At 32.7% G+C, this 14,744-nt stretch overlaps 1 protein-coding gene across 2 annotated transcripts in view; it reads right to left on the bottom strand.

Annotated features, from left to right (window-relative positions):
• ADAD1 (adenosine deaminase domain containing 1) overlaps positions 1-14,744 on the bottom strand; it is a 44,752-nt gene that overhangs the window by 10,259 nt on the left and 19,749 nt on the right. The window contains exons 6-10 of one of the 2 annotated variants that reach the window (XM_068990052.1): positions 12,405-12,528; positions 10,612-10,749; positions 9,429-9,658; positions 5,818-6,055; positions 1,563-1,695 (exon numbers count right to left, since the gene is read on the bottom strand). In XM_068990052.1, coding sequence (XP_068846153.1) covers positions 1,563-1,695; positions 5,818-6,055; positions 9,429-9,658; positions 10,612-10,749; positions 12,405-12,528 — 863 coding nt within the window. Of the gene's footprint in view, positions 1-1,562; positions 1,696-5,817; positions 6,056-9,428; positions 9,659-10,611; positions 10,783-12,404; positions 12,529-14,744 lie in introns of both variants that reach the window. The other variant, XM_068990051.1, reaches the window with a different exon arrangement.

Genomic DNA, 14,744 nt, shown 5'->3' on the forward strand with positions numbered 1-14,744 from the left:
ACCACTTGCTCCAACAAGGACTGCAACCTTGCATCAGTTATTGATTTTTGCCATTTTTCTCCCTATCAGGTTTGGCACATTTAGTTGAAAAAGTGACGAATGCTCACCCTCTTGCCCAAAATCAAGTCCAGAAAATCTACTACTTTCAGTGGCATTTTGAATCTCATAAAACTAGAGTCCTTGCCATTCAAACTAGCGGAGAGAAAGGAGAGAGAACAGGAACACCTTTGGGCAAAGGTTTCACAAATTCCTGCTGTTCTTTCCCAGAGTTCTAAGTTTTACAAGACTATACAATTTCCAATGCGTTGTCTGCTTTTAGTCAATTTCCAGAGTTGTGAAAAGGGTTTTTATCTCGACTAATTCATCCAATTTTATCACAGAGATAATTTGTTTTTTTTAATAGAGAGGACTTGAAACCTCTTTATGCAGCCAAAGTCAGAAACTGTCTAGGGTAAGCTTTTATACTTAAAAATGTGTCTATATACAAACTACCTACCATTAGTATTCATTGCTTTACAGGTTTAGCATTATACAGTTTGAGCATTAAGATATAGATGAAATTAAGACTTTCATACAATACTATATTGTTACTGAAAAGGAAATTAGATAAAAAACAATATGTATTTCACAACTTGAAAACATGGATATTTCATACTATGACATGGCTCGGTTCATAGTAAACTGAATAAAAAAACTAAAAAGCACATCAAGTATGAGCATAGGGCTTCCCAGGTGGCTCAGTGGTAAAGAATCTGCCGGCCAAGCAGAAGATGTGACTTCAATTCCTAGGTTGGGAAGATTGTCTGGAGAAGGAAATGGCAACCCACTCGAGTATTCTAGCCTGGGAAATCCCATGAACAGCAGAGCCTGTTGGGTTATAGTCCATGAGGTCACAAAAAGTCGGACATGACCAAAGTGACTTAGTGCACACATGCACACATACACAAAAAATATAAATACATGACAAGAAAATGAAACAACATGCTTATAAGATTAGGAGTATTATACTGGAATAATAGGTAGGATTATAAGCTAATATTTCCCATCTGCATTTAAGAAAGATTTCCAAGTTCTCTACTCAAATATACATTATGTTTGTAATACTAAAAAAGTGTATTTTTAAAGATATAAAAGGCTCTCTATATATCACTTAAGCCCAAATCACAAACTCAAAGGCGTTTCACAACTTAGGAAGATAAGCAAAGTAATTTACGTAAATATAGTAGTGCATTATTTTAGAATACTGAAATACTATAGTTAACATAGTTAATATCATACACAAAAGAGATTTTATTACCTTTTTGTTTCTCTGGGTATGACCAGCATGTTTTTAGCAATATTGCCAAGGTTGGTACATACCATACTGAGGAAGCTACTAAAAGTGGTAAAACTTATTCACATATCCAATTTCCAACATATCCATTTAAAATCTAATTTTACCACTACATGGCAATATCAGGAATTATTTAACCATTATTTTGCTATGTATCATCAAATTACCACAGTACTACTGTCTTAAAATTTTTATTTCAATGATCACTTTCATTCTTTTAAAGACTTACCTTAGCTGCATGATATGTACTAGCTTCAAGTATGTCTTCTTTTTTAGCTTCTTTGGCAAGCAGGTTAAATCGACTTAACATTGCAGCCTTACAAAGCCGACTTGCCATTGACACACCACTTTTAAATGGGGAACTAAAGTAGAAAAGAATGAAACAATCACTAATCATTATTTAATGATTTATGTTAGCACTTACAGGGATTACAATCAATACAAAATGTACATTTATCTCAATGATGCACAGAGAAGATAGTGAAATTTTCTATATAAAATTATTCTGAATATTTAACTGCTTTCTGAAGCTAATTTCTTTTATAAAATTAGTGTATGTTATCAGAGTATTACATTAAGAATTAAAGCAAAAGATGGATATTTGGAACATTTCTACTGTTTGAGGCAAAATTAATCTATAGTGATCCAATTTAAGATAGTGATCCAAATTAAGATAAGTAGAACCAGGGATTGACTAGATGAGGGAATAGAAATCTTTTTTGAGATGAAGAAAGCATCCTGAATTTTGACTGGGGTAATGGTTACACAGGTGTGTATACATATATACACAAATATATATATGTGTGTGTATATATAAACTCATGAAATTATACATTTTAATGTACAATTTGACTCCCTAAAAAGTAAAATATATGCACTTCATCAGCCTTCATATATATATACGTGCATATATGTACACATGTAAATATATATTTTTCTATGTTTCTAATAAAAATAGGTTCACATATCATAGCTTTCTTGCTTATGTAACTCTTTCCCTTCATTATATACTCTCTTTAGTTGTTTTTGTGATAGATTGCAAAAACTGCCAAAATCCTTTATTCTTGTTGCATGCTCTTTACAATATAATTTTTCAGATTCTTCCATCAACAACTACAGCTTATTCTTCCTCCCCTTGAATTTGGACTGGCCTTGTAACTTGTTTTGGTCAATAAAATACTCTGCCAGTTGCAAGCCTGGGCTGCAAGCAGTTTGTTTCTATGCCTTGGCACTCCTTCCTCTACCATATGAACTTGCTGAGATTGGTCCACTAGAAGATGAGAGCCCAGCTGTCCCTCTAAGATCAGCCAAGCTGCCTTACAGTTGACCTACAGCTGACCCCACACACATGGGAGAACTTGACCAAATCTAGCTCAGCTGACCTAAGGATTTGGGAGCAGTAAAAAGTGGTTGGTGTTTTAAGCCTCTAAAACAATAGTATATGCAGCAATAGTTAACACACACTCTTGTTAACAAAATGTACTAATCTCTATATATTAATTTTCCACCATGATACCTTTTTCTGGTGGTGTTTTTTCACATGATTCTCTTGGACTTTTCAGGTATAAAACGATACCATATGGAAACAGTCATTTTACCTCCTCCTTTCCAATATTTTGTGTCTTTCCTTTCTTTTGTTAAATGCATTAAACAACATCTTAAACAACAATAACAGTAAACAATAATGTCCTGTTTTGGACGCTAGTAGAAATGACTCTGAGATTTCATCATGAATGATGATGACAATTTGGACAAATAAGAGAGATATTTTATTCTTAACAAAAGTATCTATTACTTTCTTATTGGGTATCTTTTGTCAAGAATAGTTGTAGAGCTGTACTGTATGTCTTCGTGGAATTTATAAAGATGAAATATGGTGTTTTTCCCTACATCAGTTAATATAACAAATTTATTAATAAAAGTTTCTAATTTGGTATTTTTATTATTTTCCTCAGTTCTAGAAAAACTGCCACTTAGTAATGCATAAAATATATTATTTTAAGGTTCTGCTTCTTATTATTTTATTTAGCAATTTTGCTTGGATATAAAATTGAGCTTGGTCTATAACTTTTGGGGGTGGGCATGAAATCTTCTATCAAGCTTAAGAACCAATGATATAGGGCTTCCCAGGTGGCTCAGAGGTAAAGAATCTGCCTGACAATGCAAGAGATGCAGGAGACGTGGTTCAATCCCTGGGTCAATAAGATCCCCTGGAGAAGGAAATGGCAACCCACTCCAGTATTCTTGCCTGAAAAACACCATGGATAGGAGCCTGGTGGGTTACACTTCATAGGGTCACAAAGAGGCAGATATGACTGAGCATGCATACATGATCAATGATGCTTCAGAAAAGGATTTGAATCTTTTCCATCTTTTCAGATAGCATTGGAAGTTTCTGCTATTTAAAGGTTTAAAACATTCCTCTGAACCACCTCAAAATGTTGCTTTCTTTGAAAAAGAGGTAGGGCATCTTCTTGGTAGCTTTCTCAAGAAAATAATGTAAGATTTTCTCCTCTCGTGTACCAATTTTAGAAATAACTTTTCCTCGAAATGTATGCATTTCACCCATATTTTCAAATATATTTGCATGGTGATCAAAGAAGTTTCCTTTGATTTCTTTAAATTTTCTCTGTGATAACGCCTTTATCATTATTTTATATGAGATTAGACAGTGCTTTCTTCCCCACACAGAATCAGTTTTTATGATCATTTCTAACTTCATCTGTTCTCTCTTTATTTTACATTTCTAGTATTATAAATTTTTTCACTATATTTTCCTTATTTGTTGATATAAACATCCAAAGAACTGGCTTTTCCATTCAGCTTTGCTTTAGCTATATAAGTTAAAAGTTCTGAAATGCAATGCATTAAACATCCTGTTTTCTAAATATTCTATGGTTTCATTTTATATTCCCTATTTGAGTCAAAAGTTAGAGAACTTCTTTTGCCCAGTGAAAGGAGTTTCTAAGTATTCTGACTTTATGGGATTTATACTTTTATTGCATCACAATCAGAGAATACTGCCTACATCACTTGTACTTTTCAGAATTTGAGACTTTCTTTGTGGCCTAACGTATGGTCAATTTTTGTTAATGTTCTGTAGGTTCCCGAAAAGTAGGTATATTTTATATTTTTACGGTGTAGAATTTTAAAGAAATTAATCAAATCTACATTATTAAGATTGATATATTCTTATTATTCTGTCTATTCAATCTACCACTAACTGAAAGAGGTGAATTATTGCCTCCACTAACTAATAGTGTATTTCTATTTATCCTCGTTGTAATTTCTACTTTATGAATGTTGACACATCATGTTATTTGTTGCACAATTACTCAGAACTGTTCTTCCTTGTGGATTATATTGCTAAAGTGTTTTTTGCCTTATGTACTACTTTGGGGTTGAATAATTAGATCGTATTTGTTTTCTCTGTGTTTGCAGCAGCAGCAGCAAGCATTTGGCTATAAAAAATGAGTTAAGCTCATTTTATATTAATTTCAATTTTGGTTTAAAAATATGTTTTCAGTAAACTGTTTACAGTGTCTTTCATAGAAGACCTGCTTTGTTTGTATGTTATTAACAGAGATACACTTCTTCATGCTGATTCAAAGCATAAACAGTATAATTTATACTAGTTAAAATAGTCAATAGTTCATACTTGATTGAAGAAACATTTGTATGGGATCTTAATTTAAATCTGTCTCTCACAAAGAAAGCAAATTTAGGCACTTAAACTTTTAACATTATTCATTAGTCCATTATAAATGTATGTTCACATAAAAGAAGGATTTTAGTTTTACTTGATAATCAATGTTAGGGATATTACAAGGGTATATGTAAGAGGCATAATGTATTATGGAGAAGAACAAAGCCTTTGGAAATAAAATACTCAGATCAGAATCCTAGCTGTTTAACTTAATAGTTGGGTGACTTTAAGAAAGATATTTAACCTACTTGAATCTCAGTCTCTTTATCTGTAAAAAGAAAAAAAAAAAAAGAATAACAGGGTTTTTCTAAGAAATCAGTATAGGATTGTACAATAGTTCTCACACTCAAGTGTACATAAATAATATTTTGTAAAGTTGTCAAAAATGCAGATTTCTGAGCCCTAAATTCAGATATTCAGATTCAGTGGGAAAACCACAATTTTAAACCAAATACATTATATAATTCTAATGATAATGATCACTAGAGAAATAAAGTCAGTTCTGGAAACTGACTTCAAATGCTGGTTCCACCACTTACTAAGTAACTTCAATAAGTTATATAACCTCTCTAGGCCTGTCTTCTTATCAGGAAAAAAAAAGTTTTAAAATTAGTATAATGTCTGCAACATAGACACACCCAATAACTATTATAATCATTATTATTCAAAATTCAAAAACCTGTATTCAAAAATGTTAAAATAGTTTTTATAAATTGTACTAAAATACATTCTTTTGCTTAAGTAATATGTGATATTTGAAGAAGTCAGTAATGCTAACCTTTCTGTAATCTTTCCACTTAGGCCATCCACAATCTCCAAAGAAATGTCCCCTTGTGCCCAATTCAGACTCAGGAATTTATATTCCAAGTTTGTTTGAAATGGATATGCAGAAGGTACTAAACTAATATGAGGTCTGTTGACCAAGTAAAACACTGGAAGTTTGGAAGTGAGTGCATCATCAACACGTTGCTTTATAGCAATTTCTAAGCCTCTGGTATCACTGCAATTTCCATCACCTAGAAAGCAAAAACAAAATACATACTCAAACAAAACAAATATAAGTCAACAGAAACAGTTGCTGAAGTATGTAATGCAGGCATACCTCACTTTATTGCACTTCGCTTTACTGCACTTCAGAGATACAAATTGAAAGTCTGGCAACCCATGTTATCAGATGACGTTTAGCCTTTTTTTAGCAATAAAGCAATTTTTAATTAAGGTATATACATTGCTTTTTTTAAAGACATGATACTAATGCACACTTAACAGATGATAGGATAGTCTAAACACAACTTTTATATGCACTGGGAAACCAAAATATTCGTGTGACTCACTTTATTGTGATATTCACTTTATTGTGGTGGTCTGGAACTGAACCCACCCTTGTGATATTCATTTTATTGTGGTGGCCTAGAAATGAACCCACACTATCTTTGAGGTATGCCCATAGAAACTGAAGCTGCATTAATAAAAACAGCATCTAAATCAAAGAATACAGCATTATTACAGAACTGAAACACTGTCTTTAGTCTAAGGCATTACATTTTGACACTATCACCAACATATTACAGAACATCTGGAGAAAACAAATCATATGTAACACAAGTGATGGCTAGGTAGGAAAATACATAAAGGAAAAAACATCTTGTCTTTTTATTTTCTATTAAAATAATAGTGCCTTTTAAAAAAGCAAGTTTAAGATTTTTTTCTTAAAAAAGAAAGACTATTAACAAAGACAAAATGAGTATCTGAGAACATCTAAGGTATGAAATTAGTCTATGAAAACTTTTTGAAAGTAAAATGAAGTCTTCATATATAATTCTCTTTTCACCTGTAACTGATCTATTACTGATAAAATAACTCACGTTTTTAAGAATCAAAATAAAGAACTGCAAAAGATTTAATAAGATAAGAGAAAAAGGGACAAGGTCATTATCATCAAATAATCAAGATTTAATCTGTACTGTCTTTTAGTTCAAAGTGAAAGGGAAGCAAATTTAAATCCTAAAAAGTAATTTTTAAAATCATTTGGAGCACCCAATTAATGGAACAGATTGTCATTAAATCCTATATCCCACATTACTGGATCCTTTTAAACTAGATTAGATGATCAGAAATGGCATAAAAAGAATTTGTATAATGAGAAGCTTTACTAGTTCAATAAACTCTTGATTCATTTAACTGTACATATCACACTTTTAAATGTACAGTTTAAGTATTTCTCAATGAGCCATTCATGTTATCTGTATCAGAATCACTGGTGGTGCCCTTTTAAAATGTATATTCCTGGGGCTATCCCCCAGAGAGAGAGTAGAGATCTTAAGAGGCTGAGAAATCTGCATTTTTAACAAACATTAAAATCTGTTTCGGCTTTCTCAGACTGATCACCAATTAATTAACTCTAGATATGTCCCATAAAGACGCAAAGAAAGAGATCAGGAGTAATTTTACAGTCTTAATAGTATTTTTATTGCTTCCTGGTGTTCCCATTCCCATGTACAAGTTGGTAGTCAAATTATGAGATCTAATTGTTAAGCCCCAGTCCAAACCACTAAACAGTACATAATTTCAAAAGAATCCATTTGAGTCCATCCTTTTAAGAGACTAAAATATTATGAAGTTATGTTATACAAATAACAAACTGTAAAATATCTTTCTTCACAAAAGTCAAAGAAAGCTTTGCATTTCAAAGTTGTGACTCTAGAGAATGCATAGATATTTATTAGACATTCTGTAGACATTTATCAAGAAAATAGCCTTTCTTAAAGAAGATTGAGAAAAATTTGAAGTGTCTTAGAGTTTTTTGACTAAAAGAAAACATAAGAATAATTCTGGTATCCAGTTTAAGAAATAAATCATCTATAAGAATATATATTTGGAAAATAAGAAGTAACTCCAAAGAGGCACTCTCATATATTGCTAGTGAGAATATAATTTGGAGAGTAACTTGGCAATAATTTTCAAAACTGCAAATTCATGTATTTCTGACCTGCAATTCTATTTCTAGGAATTCATTTTACATTTACATATATTTTACTTTCGTGTCAATGACAAACATAAAAAGGTCAAGGTTCACTGTAGCATTTGGTAGCCACAAAAGATTAGAAACAATCTAAAGTTCCATCAACCCACAACTGGTTAAATAAATTATAATACATTTATACAAAGAAAATACCATAAGAGAGTTATGAATAATAATGAAAAAAGTCTTCATAGGGAAAAATTTCCAAGATACATTAATAAATGAAAAGAGTAGGATGCAGAAGTGTGAACTGTATTATCTCATTGGTGTAAAATTTTAAAAATGTATAAGCAGAAATCATCTTTGGAAAGGAAACAAGAAACTAGGAACAATGGATGCCACAGAGGTAAAATGGCAGCTGTGGCACTAGGATAGAAGTTAAGACTTTTCACTGAAAACCCTTTTGAACTGTGAAACAAGTTTCCAAAATAATGAAAATAAGCTTAATATTAGAAAATTATATAATCATTATTTCCTTTTTATAATTTAATAAAGTCAAGTCAAACACAAATGGCAAGAAAATACAATATTTTGTGTATATATAGAACTATCAAAAAACAGTCCATAAGAGAACTTCTTAAAGAAATGGATATAAAATACACAGAACAACAATAAAAAAAACTCACAAGAATAAAACAAACAGTACCTTCTAAAAACAAAACATTACTCATATGATGAGCTAAAGTTTTTAGGTGAGCAATCATTACCAAAAATTAACAGTAAACAAAGAAGAGTCAAGTAGTGGAATTTAAATTGATTCTCAAGGGTGACTAAAGCTTTGAAACTCTCAGGGCTTTGCGAAAACTACAAAACTGAGTGTCCAAAATATCTGTTGAGGAGATAATACCTGAAAACCCATTCAAATATAAATACCAAAGGAAGAAGTTAATTATCAGTTCATGTCACTTATTTTGTATTCTATTTACTTCCTAATTACTTCACAAACCAAAAGAATCCAACTCATAATCAAACACATTTTTAAAAAGTATAAAAGTAGCAAAGAACCAAAATGGGCATATATTTTTTATTTCAGAAATAACTAAATATAAGCTTACCTGAGAAGTTCAAAAAAGCACCTTCTTCCAAAAGAAAGGGAAACATTGGATATCGTGCAAACAAAAGCATATGTTCAAGCCAGAATACATATAATTGCCTAACTTAAAATATTCTTAGCCTTCTCACAAGATGATAAAAGTCATATTATACTAAGTGTGATTACAAGTTACCATGAAATGAAAACCTCAACAACAGTGGATCTGAATTTTACCTTAAGAAAAGCTTCATGCATGCAAAATTTGATTTTACACTGATAAATAAAGTATAATTACTTAGTAAAAGAAGCCAAGAGGTACTGAAATCTCACTCACCAACAAGAATACTATTGATATAAACTGGCTGTATAAAGTGACTGAGCAATGCTCCCTGTACACCAAGCACTTCCCATCTTGTCAACTTGTCACTTGAGGACATACTGCTTATTCTATTAACAACATCTGCAGGACAGTAGACAGTCAGATAAATTTTGCCTTCAACAGCTACATGGAGACTTAGTTCTTCATTGGCTTCAAATGCAGATATAGAATGTGGATTAAGACGCCTAGAGGAAGAAAAGAAAGTTTCTTCCTTTAAAAATCAAAGCCAATGAAGTAAAATCTGCATATACCTAAGAATTGTAACTTGCCAGTTATACTTAATTTCAGTAACAGAAATAGAGGCAAACCCAAAGCAAGCCAGGATGGAATGACTTTGTTTCACAAGATTAAAACCATGTGGAAATTAACCCTATAGTTAGAGCTCCCACAAGGATAAATTTCATATTATTGCCATTTTTTTATGTCCCTTAAAATCAAATAAAAATCTGATTTTTGCCCCGTCATAATTTTTGAGTTATTTCCTTTCTCCAAATGAAAATTTTTAATAATGACAAAACTAGAGAATGAAAAAAGAAAACTGACAATTTATATTTAAGATTCACTTCCAATAAAATATAAAAAACAGTAAAATCTAAAATTATTTTTCTTGATGTTTTTCTACAGAACACTCACCCTTGTTTTCAAAGGTGTTACTGGAAGGCTTTTAAACAAACTATAAACCATGATTATCTCTAGATGGTCAGACTTAAAGTAAATTTTACTTTCTTTTTGTGTCTGTGTTGTTCAATCATGCTACTGATGCTACCCATTCATCAAGACAATGAAGTTCTGACTATAGAGGAATAGACTGCATTCCTTAACTCCTGTGTTAGTATGTGAAGAGTGCATAATCCATACTTCCTAAAGTTTATAAAAAAGTCTTACAACCAGAAAGGAGTAGATTTTCAACAGCATATAAAACAAAGTGGTGAAATATGTGGACTATTTAAGTAATAGTAATAGGTAAGACAGTGCAGGGGAGGGAGAATGAATTTGTGGTCTCTTGCAGCCTACAAATAACTTCTGAAGACTGAAAGGAAAATATGGATGGATTTGAATTTACTTGTTCTTTTGATATACGGATTCAGAATGTATAAGCGGTCATCCTAGCTGCTTTTAACAGCTTCCATATACTTACAATTGTGACTTAATCTGGGCTGATCCTTTAGGCAACTGGTTCATATAGAGGTAAATGTTGATATTTTGCTTGAGGGTGAGTAGATCAGAAGCTGGTTCTGTACAAAATATTGATTTTTCCATCATAGCAGGATTTTTGCTATAGTAGAGTAGAAGTTGTCTATAAAAGTACCTAAAGTAAAAGATAGAGCTTTATTGAGTAAGAATGTTTAAAAATGAAGTATCTTAAACATTATACTCATGTCATGAGCAATGTTCCTATAAATCAAGTTTTATTATAAAATAATCTGTCTTACTTAATGAAGATGTAAGTCCCTTGAGAAGTCTTCAGCTATAGCCCAGTTTACACTGTGACCTGCCTTAAAGCATCATTCCTCAACTACCACTCCACTCGAAAGTACTCAACTATCATTTCTTGCAAAAGACCCATTTCTCTATTGATTCCTCCTTTTTCTCAAGACATCTCTGCTCCCAGCCTCCTAGGAGTATCAATTTTCTGCATTATTTCTATTTTCTCTTCCCCAAACACATAGACAAACAATTATGGTTCCTGTTACCTAGTGGTTCTGAAGACAAAAATTTAAGAGTATACGAATAACATAATGAAGCCCATAAACTGAATTTAGAAGTGAAACAGATTTCCTGAAAGATAACTCAAGGGGACAAATACTATTTTGCTTACTCAAAAAAATATAATTTTAATCCTATCATCAGAAATATGTAATAAAAATTAATCATCAGTATATCTGACAGTGCCAAGCATGGGAAGAAATAAACACAAAAGAGGTAGTTTTCAGTGAGCTGTATTACTTTCATGGACTTCCCAATAGCTTTCCTTTTAAGATTATAGGATTCTTTCCATATTATTAGAGATACATAAGATTTTCAGAAAAGAGAGTATGCCTAAATGTTTTTTAAGATTTAAAGAAAATATCACCAATAAAAAGTGAGAACGCATAATTAAATAAGAACAAAATCCTAATATAGCAGGATACACTAATAATTGGATATGAATATTAGATACTGGAATCAGTATGCTGATAACTGAATGAAGGTATTAATTATCTGAGTCTCACCTGTGTTTGAAAAATTCCATTAAGAAAGGTTTTCTGAAAAGTAAATTCAGTGATGTAAGAGAACAAAAGCTGAATACTACCAGAGATAATGCTTATTTCCCACTTTTTGTGTTTTCACAGAAAAACTCCAAAGAGTAAAATTCCTGGTTTATTTCTCCACTATCAGATACTCCTTCCTTTTATAGGAAGCAGTGACTGATAAATTTGGAAAAAGAAACTAGGCATGCTTACCTCAGCCCCCTTCTCTCTGAGATCTGCCAGTCTAAAAAATACTTTATCGATATTCTACCATATGGTAGACTGTAGAGACTTCATGAGTGGAAACTCATTGATTTCTGCCTTTGGATAGTATGGCTAATTCAGGGGTGAAGTATTACTAAGCCTACTTGGTCCACATCTAAGGCTATACTCTCAAATTACTTTAATGAAGACATATTTTATCTTTAAAAACAGGTTGCATGGCTTTTAAAATTTAGTTCATAAGGTTGTGATAATGGAAGATACTAAAATTCATAGACTAAACAGTGCAGTTAATATAAGGTTTCTAAAAGTGACATGAAAATGTAAGATAGCTTAGGTAAGTAAGACAATACCGTATCTTTGGCTCAGTGATGAGTAAAACTCCACTTGTAAATAATAACATATATATGTGATTCTTTAGGCTAATATTAATATAAGAGCATTAATATTTGATGGCATTAAATGTATGTTACCTTACCTAAGGAGAGATCTCCTTGCTGTAACAACAGCGTGAGTATCATGCAACACTCTTCCATTTGGCTTACTGCACTGACTGTAATTGTATTCACCTGTGCCTATAGCTACAACTTCATGTTGTCCAGCTGAAAAGAAAAGGTTAAGAGTAGCAGATTATTTTGACCTCCTTCTTCACTATGTTCAACCTCCACCTCTACTTTACCACCTTTTTATATTTATATTCAACAAACTGTTATTTAAGCATCTATTTACTGGATTGACCAAAAGGGTTTTTGTTTTTTTTTTCCTGTAAGGTGACACTAGCAGTACTTAGTTGCCTTTAATTTCATTTGAGACAACTGTTAAGATTGTATTGTGACACCTGTCCTATCAGCATGGATTAAAAAAAAATTTATCCAAATTGGTAAATCTTTGGGTAGCCACTTTAATACTGAAGATGGAAGAAAAACAGCAACATGTTTGGCATATTATGTTTTATTGTTTCAAGAAAGATAAAAATGCAACTGAAATGTAAAAAATGATTTCTCCCATGTATGGAGAAGGTGCTGTGGCTGATCGAGCAAGTCAAAAGTGGTTTGCAAAGTTTCATGCTAAAGATTTTTTGCTGGACAATTCTCTATGGTCAAGTAGACCAGTTGAAGATGATAGTGATCAAATCAGACATTAACTGAGAAAAATCAACATTATGTCACATGGGAAATAGCCAAAATATTCAAAATATCGAGATCTAGTGTTGAAAATCATTTGCACCAGCTTGGTTATGGTCATCATTCTAATGTTTGGGTCAGCATAAATTAAGAAGCTCTTCCTGACAGTATTTCTACATGTGATTCTCTACTTAAACATAATGAAAACATTCCATTTTTAAAACAAATTGTGATGGGCAATGAAAAGTGGACACCATACAATAATGTAGAAGAAATCATGGGGCAAGTGAAGTGAACCATGACCAACCCCACCAAAGGCCGGTCTTCACTGAAAGAAAGTGATTTTGTGAACATGGTGGGATTCCTCTATTCTGAGTTCCTTCCAGAAAACCAAACAATTCCAACAGTACTGCTCCCAACTAAACCAACTGAAAGCAACACTTGATGAAAAGCATCCAGAAATAATAAACAGAAAAATGCATTATCTTCCACAAGGATAATGCTAGATCACATGTCTATTTGATGACCAGGCAAAAACTGTTACAGCTTGGCTGGGAAGTTCTGATTCACTCACTGTATTTACAAGATACTGCAACCTCAATTCTCTTAATGGAAAAAATTTCAATTCCTTGGAAGACTGTAAATAGCACCTGGAATAGTTCTTTGCTCAAAAAGAAAAAAAAAATTTGGGAAGATGGAATTATAAAATTGCCTGAAAAATGGCTGAAGGTAGTATAGCAAAATGATGAATAGGTTCCTCAATAAAGTTCTTAGTGCCCTTCATGAATAACAGCCTTATTGTGGCAAAGGGGCTTGTGTAACTCTGAAGCTATGAGCCATGCCATGCGGGGCCACCAAAAAACGGATGGGTCATAGTGAAGAGTTCTGAAGAAACACGATCCATTGGAAAAAGAAATGGCAATTCACTCTTGTATTCTTGTCAGGAGAACCCCATTGACAGTATGAAAAGGTAAAAAGATATGACACTGGAAAATGAGCCCCCAACCACAGGTTGGAAGGTGTCAGATATGCTACTGGGGAAGAGTGAAGGGCAATCCTGAGAAACCTGTATGCAGGTCAAGAAGCAACAGGTAGAACAGTACATGGAACAACAGACTGGTTCCAAATTGGGAAAGGAGTATGTCTAGGTATGTTGTCACCCTGCTTACTTAACTTATATGCAGAGTACATGATGTGAAATGCCAGGCTGGATGAAGCACAAGCTGGAATCAAGACTGCGGGGAAAAATATTAATAACCTCAGATACGCAGATGACACCGTCTTTATGGCAGAAAGTGAAGAGGAGCTAAAGAGCTCCTTGATGAAGGTGAAAGAGAAGAGAAAAAAAGCTGGGTTAAAACTCAACATTCAAAAAATTAAGATCATGACATCCAGTTTCATCACATATGGCAAACAGATGGGGAAACAATGAAAACAGTGACAAACTTCTATCTTCTTTGCCTCCAAAATCACTGCAGTGATTTTAATTTCACAGCCATGAAATTAAAAGATGCTCACTCCTTGGATCAAAGCTATCAAAAACCTAGACAGTGTATTAAAAAGCATAGACATTACTTTGCTGACAAAGGAATGTATAGTCAAAGCTATGGTTTTTCCAGTAGTCATGTATGGATGTGAGAGTTGGACTATAAAGAAGGCTGAGAGTCAAAGAATTGATGCTTTCGAACTGTGAT

This window comes from Capricornis sumatraensis, chromosome 17, assembly GCF_032405125.1.
Source record: "Capricornis sumatraensis isolate serow.1 chromosome 17, serow.2, whole genome shotgun sequence".
In the NCBI taxonomy this organism is placed as follows: domain Eukaryota; kingdom Metazoa; phylum Chordata; class Mammalia; order Artiodactyla; family Bovidae; genus Capricornis; species Capricornis sumatraensis.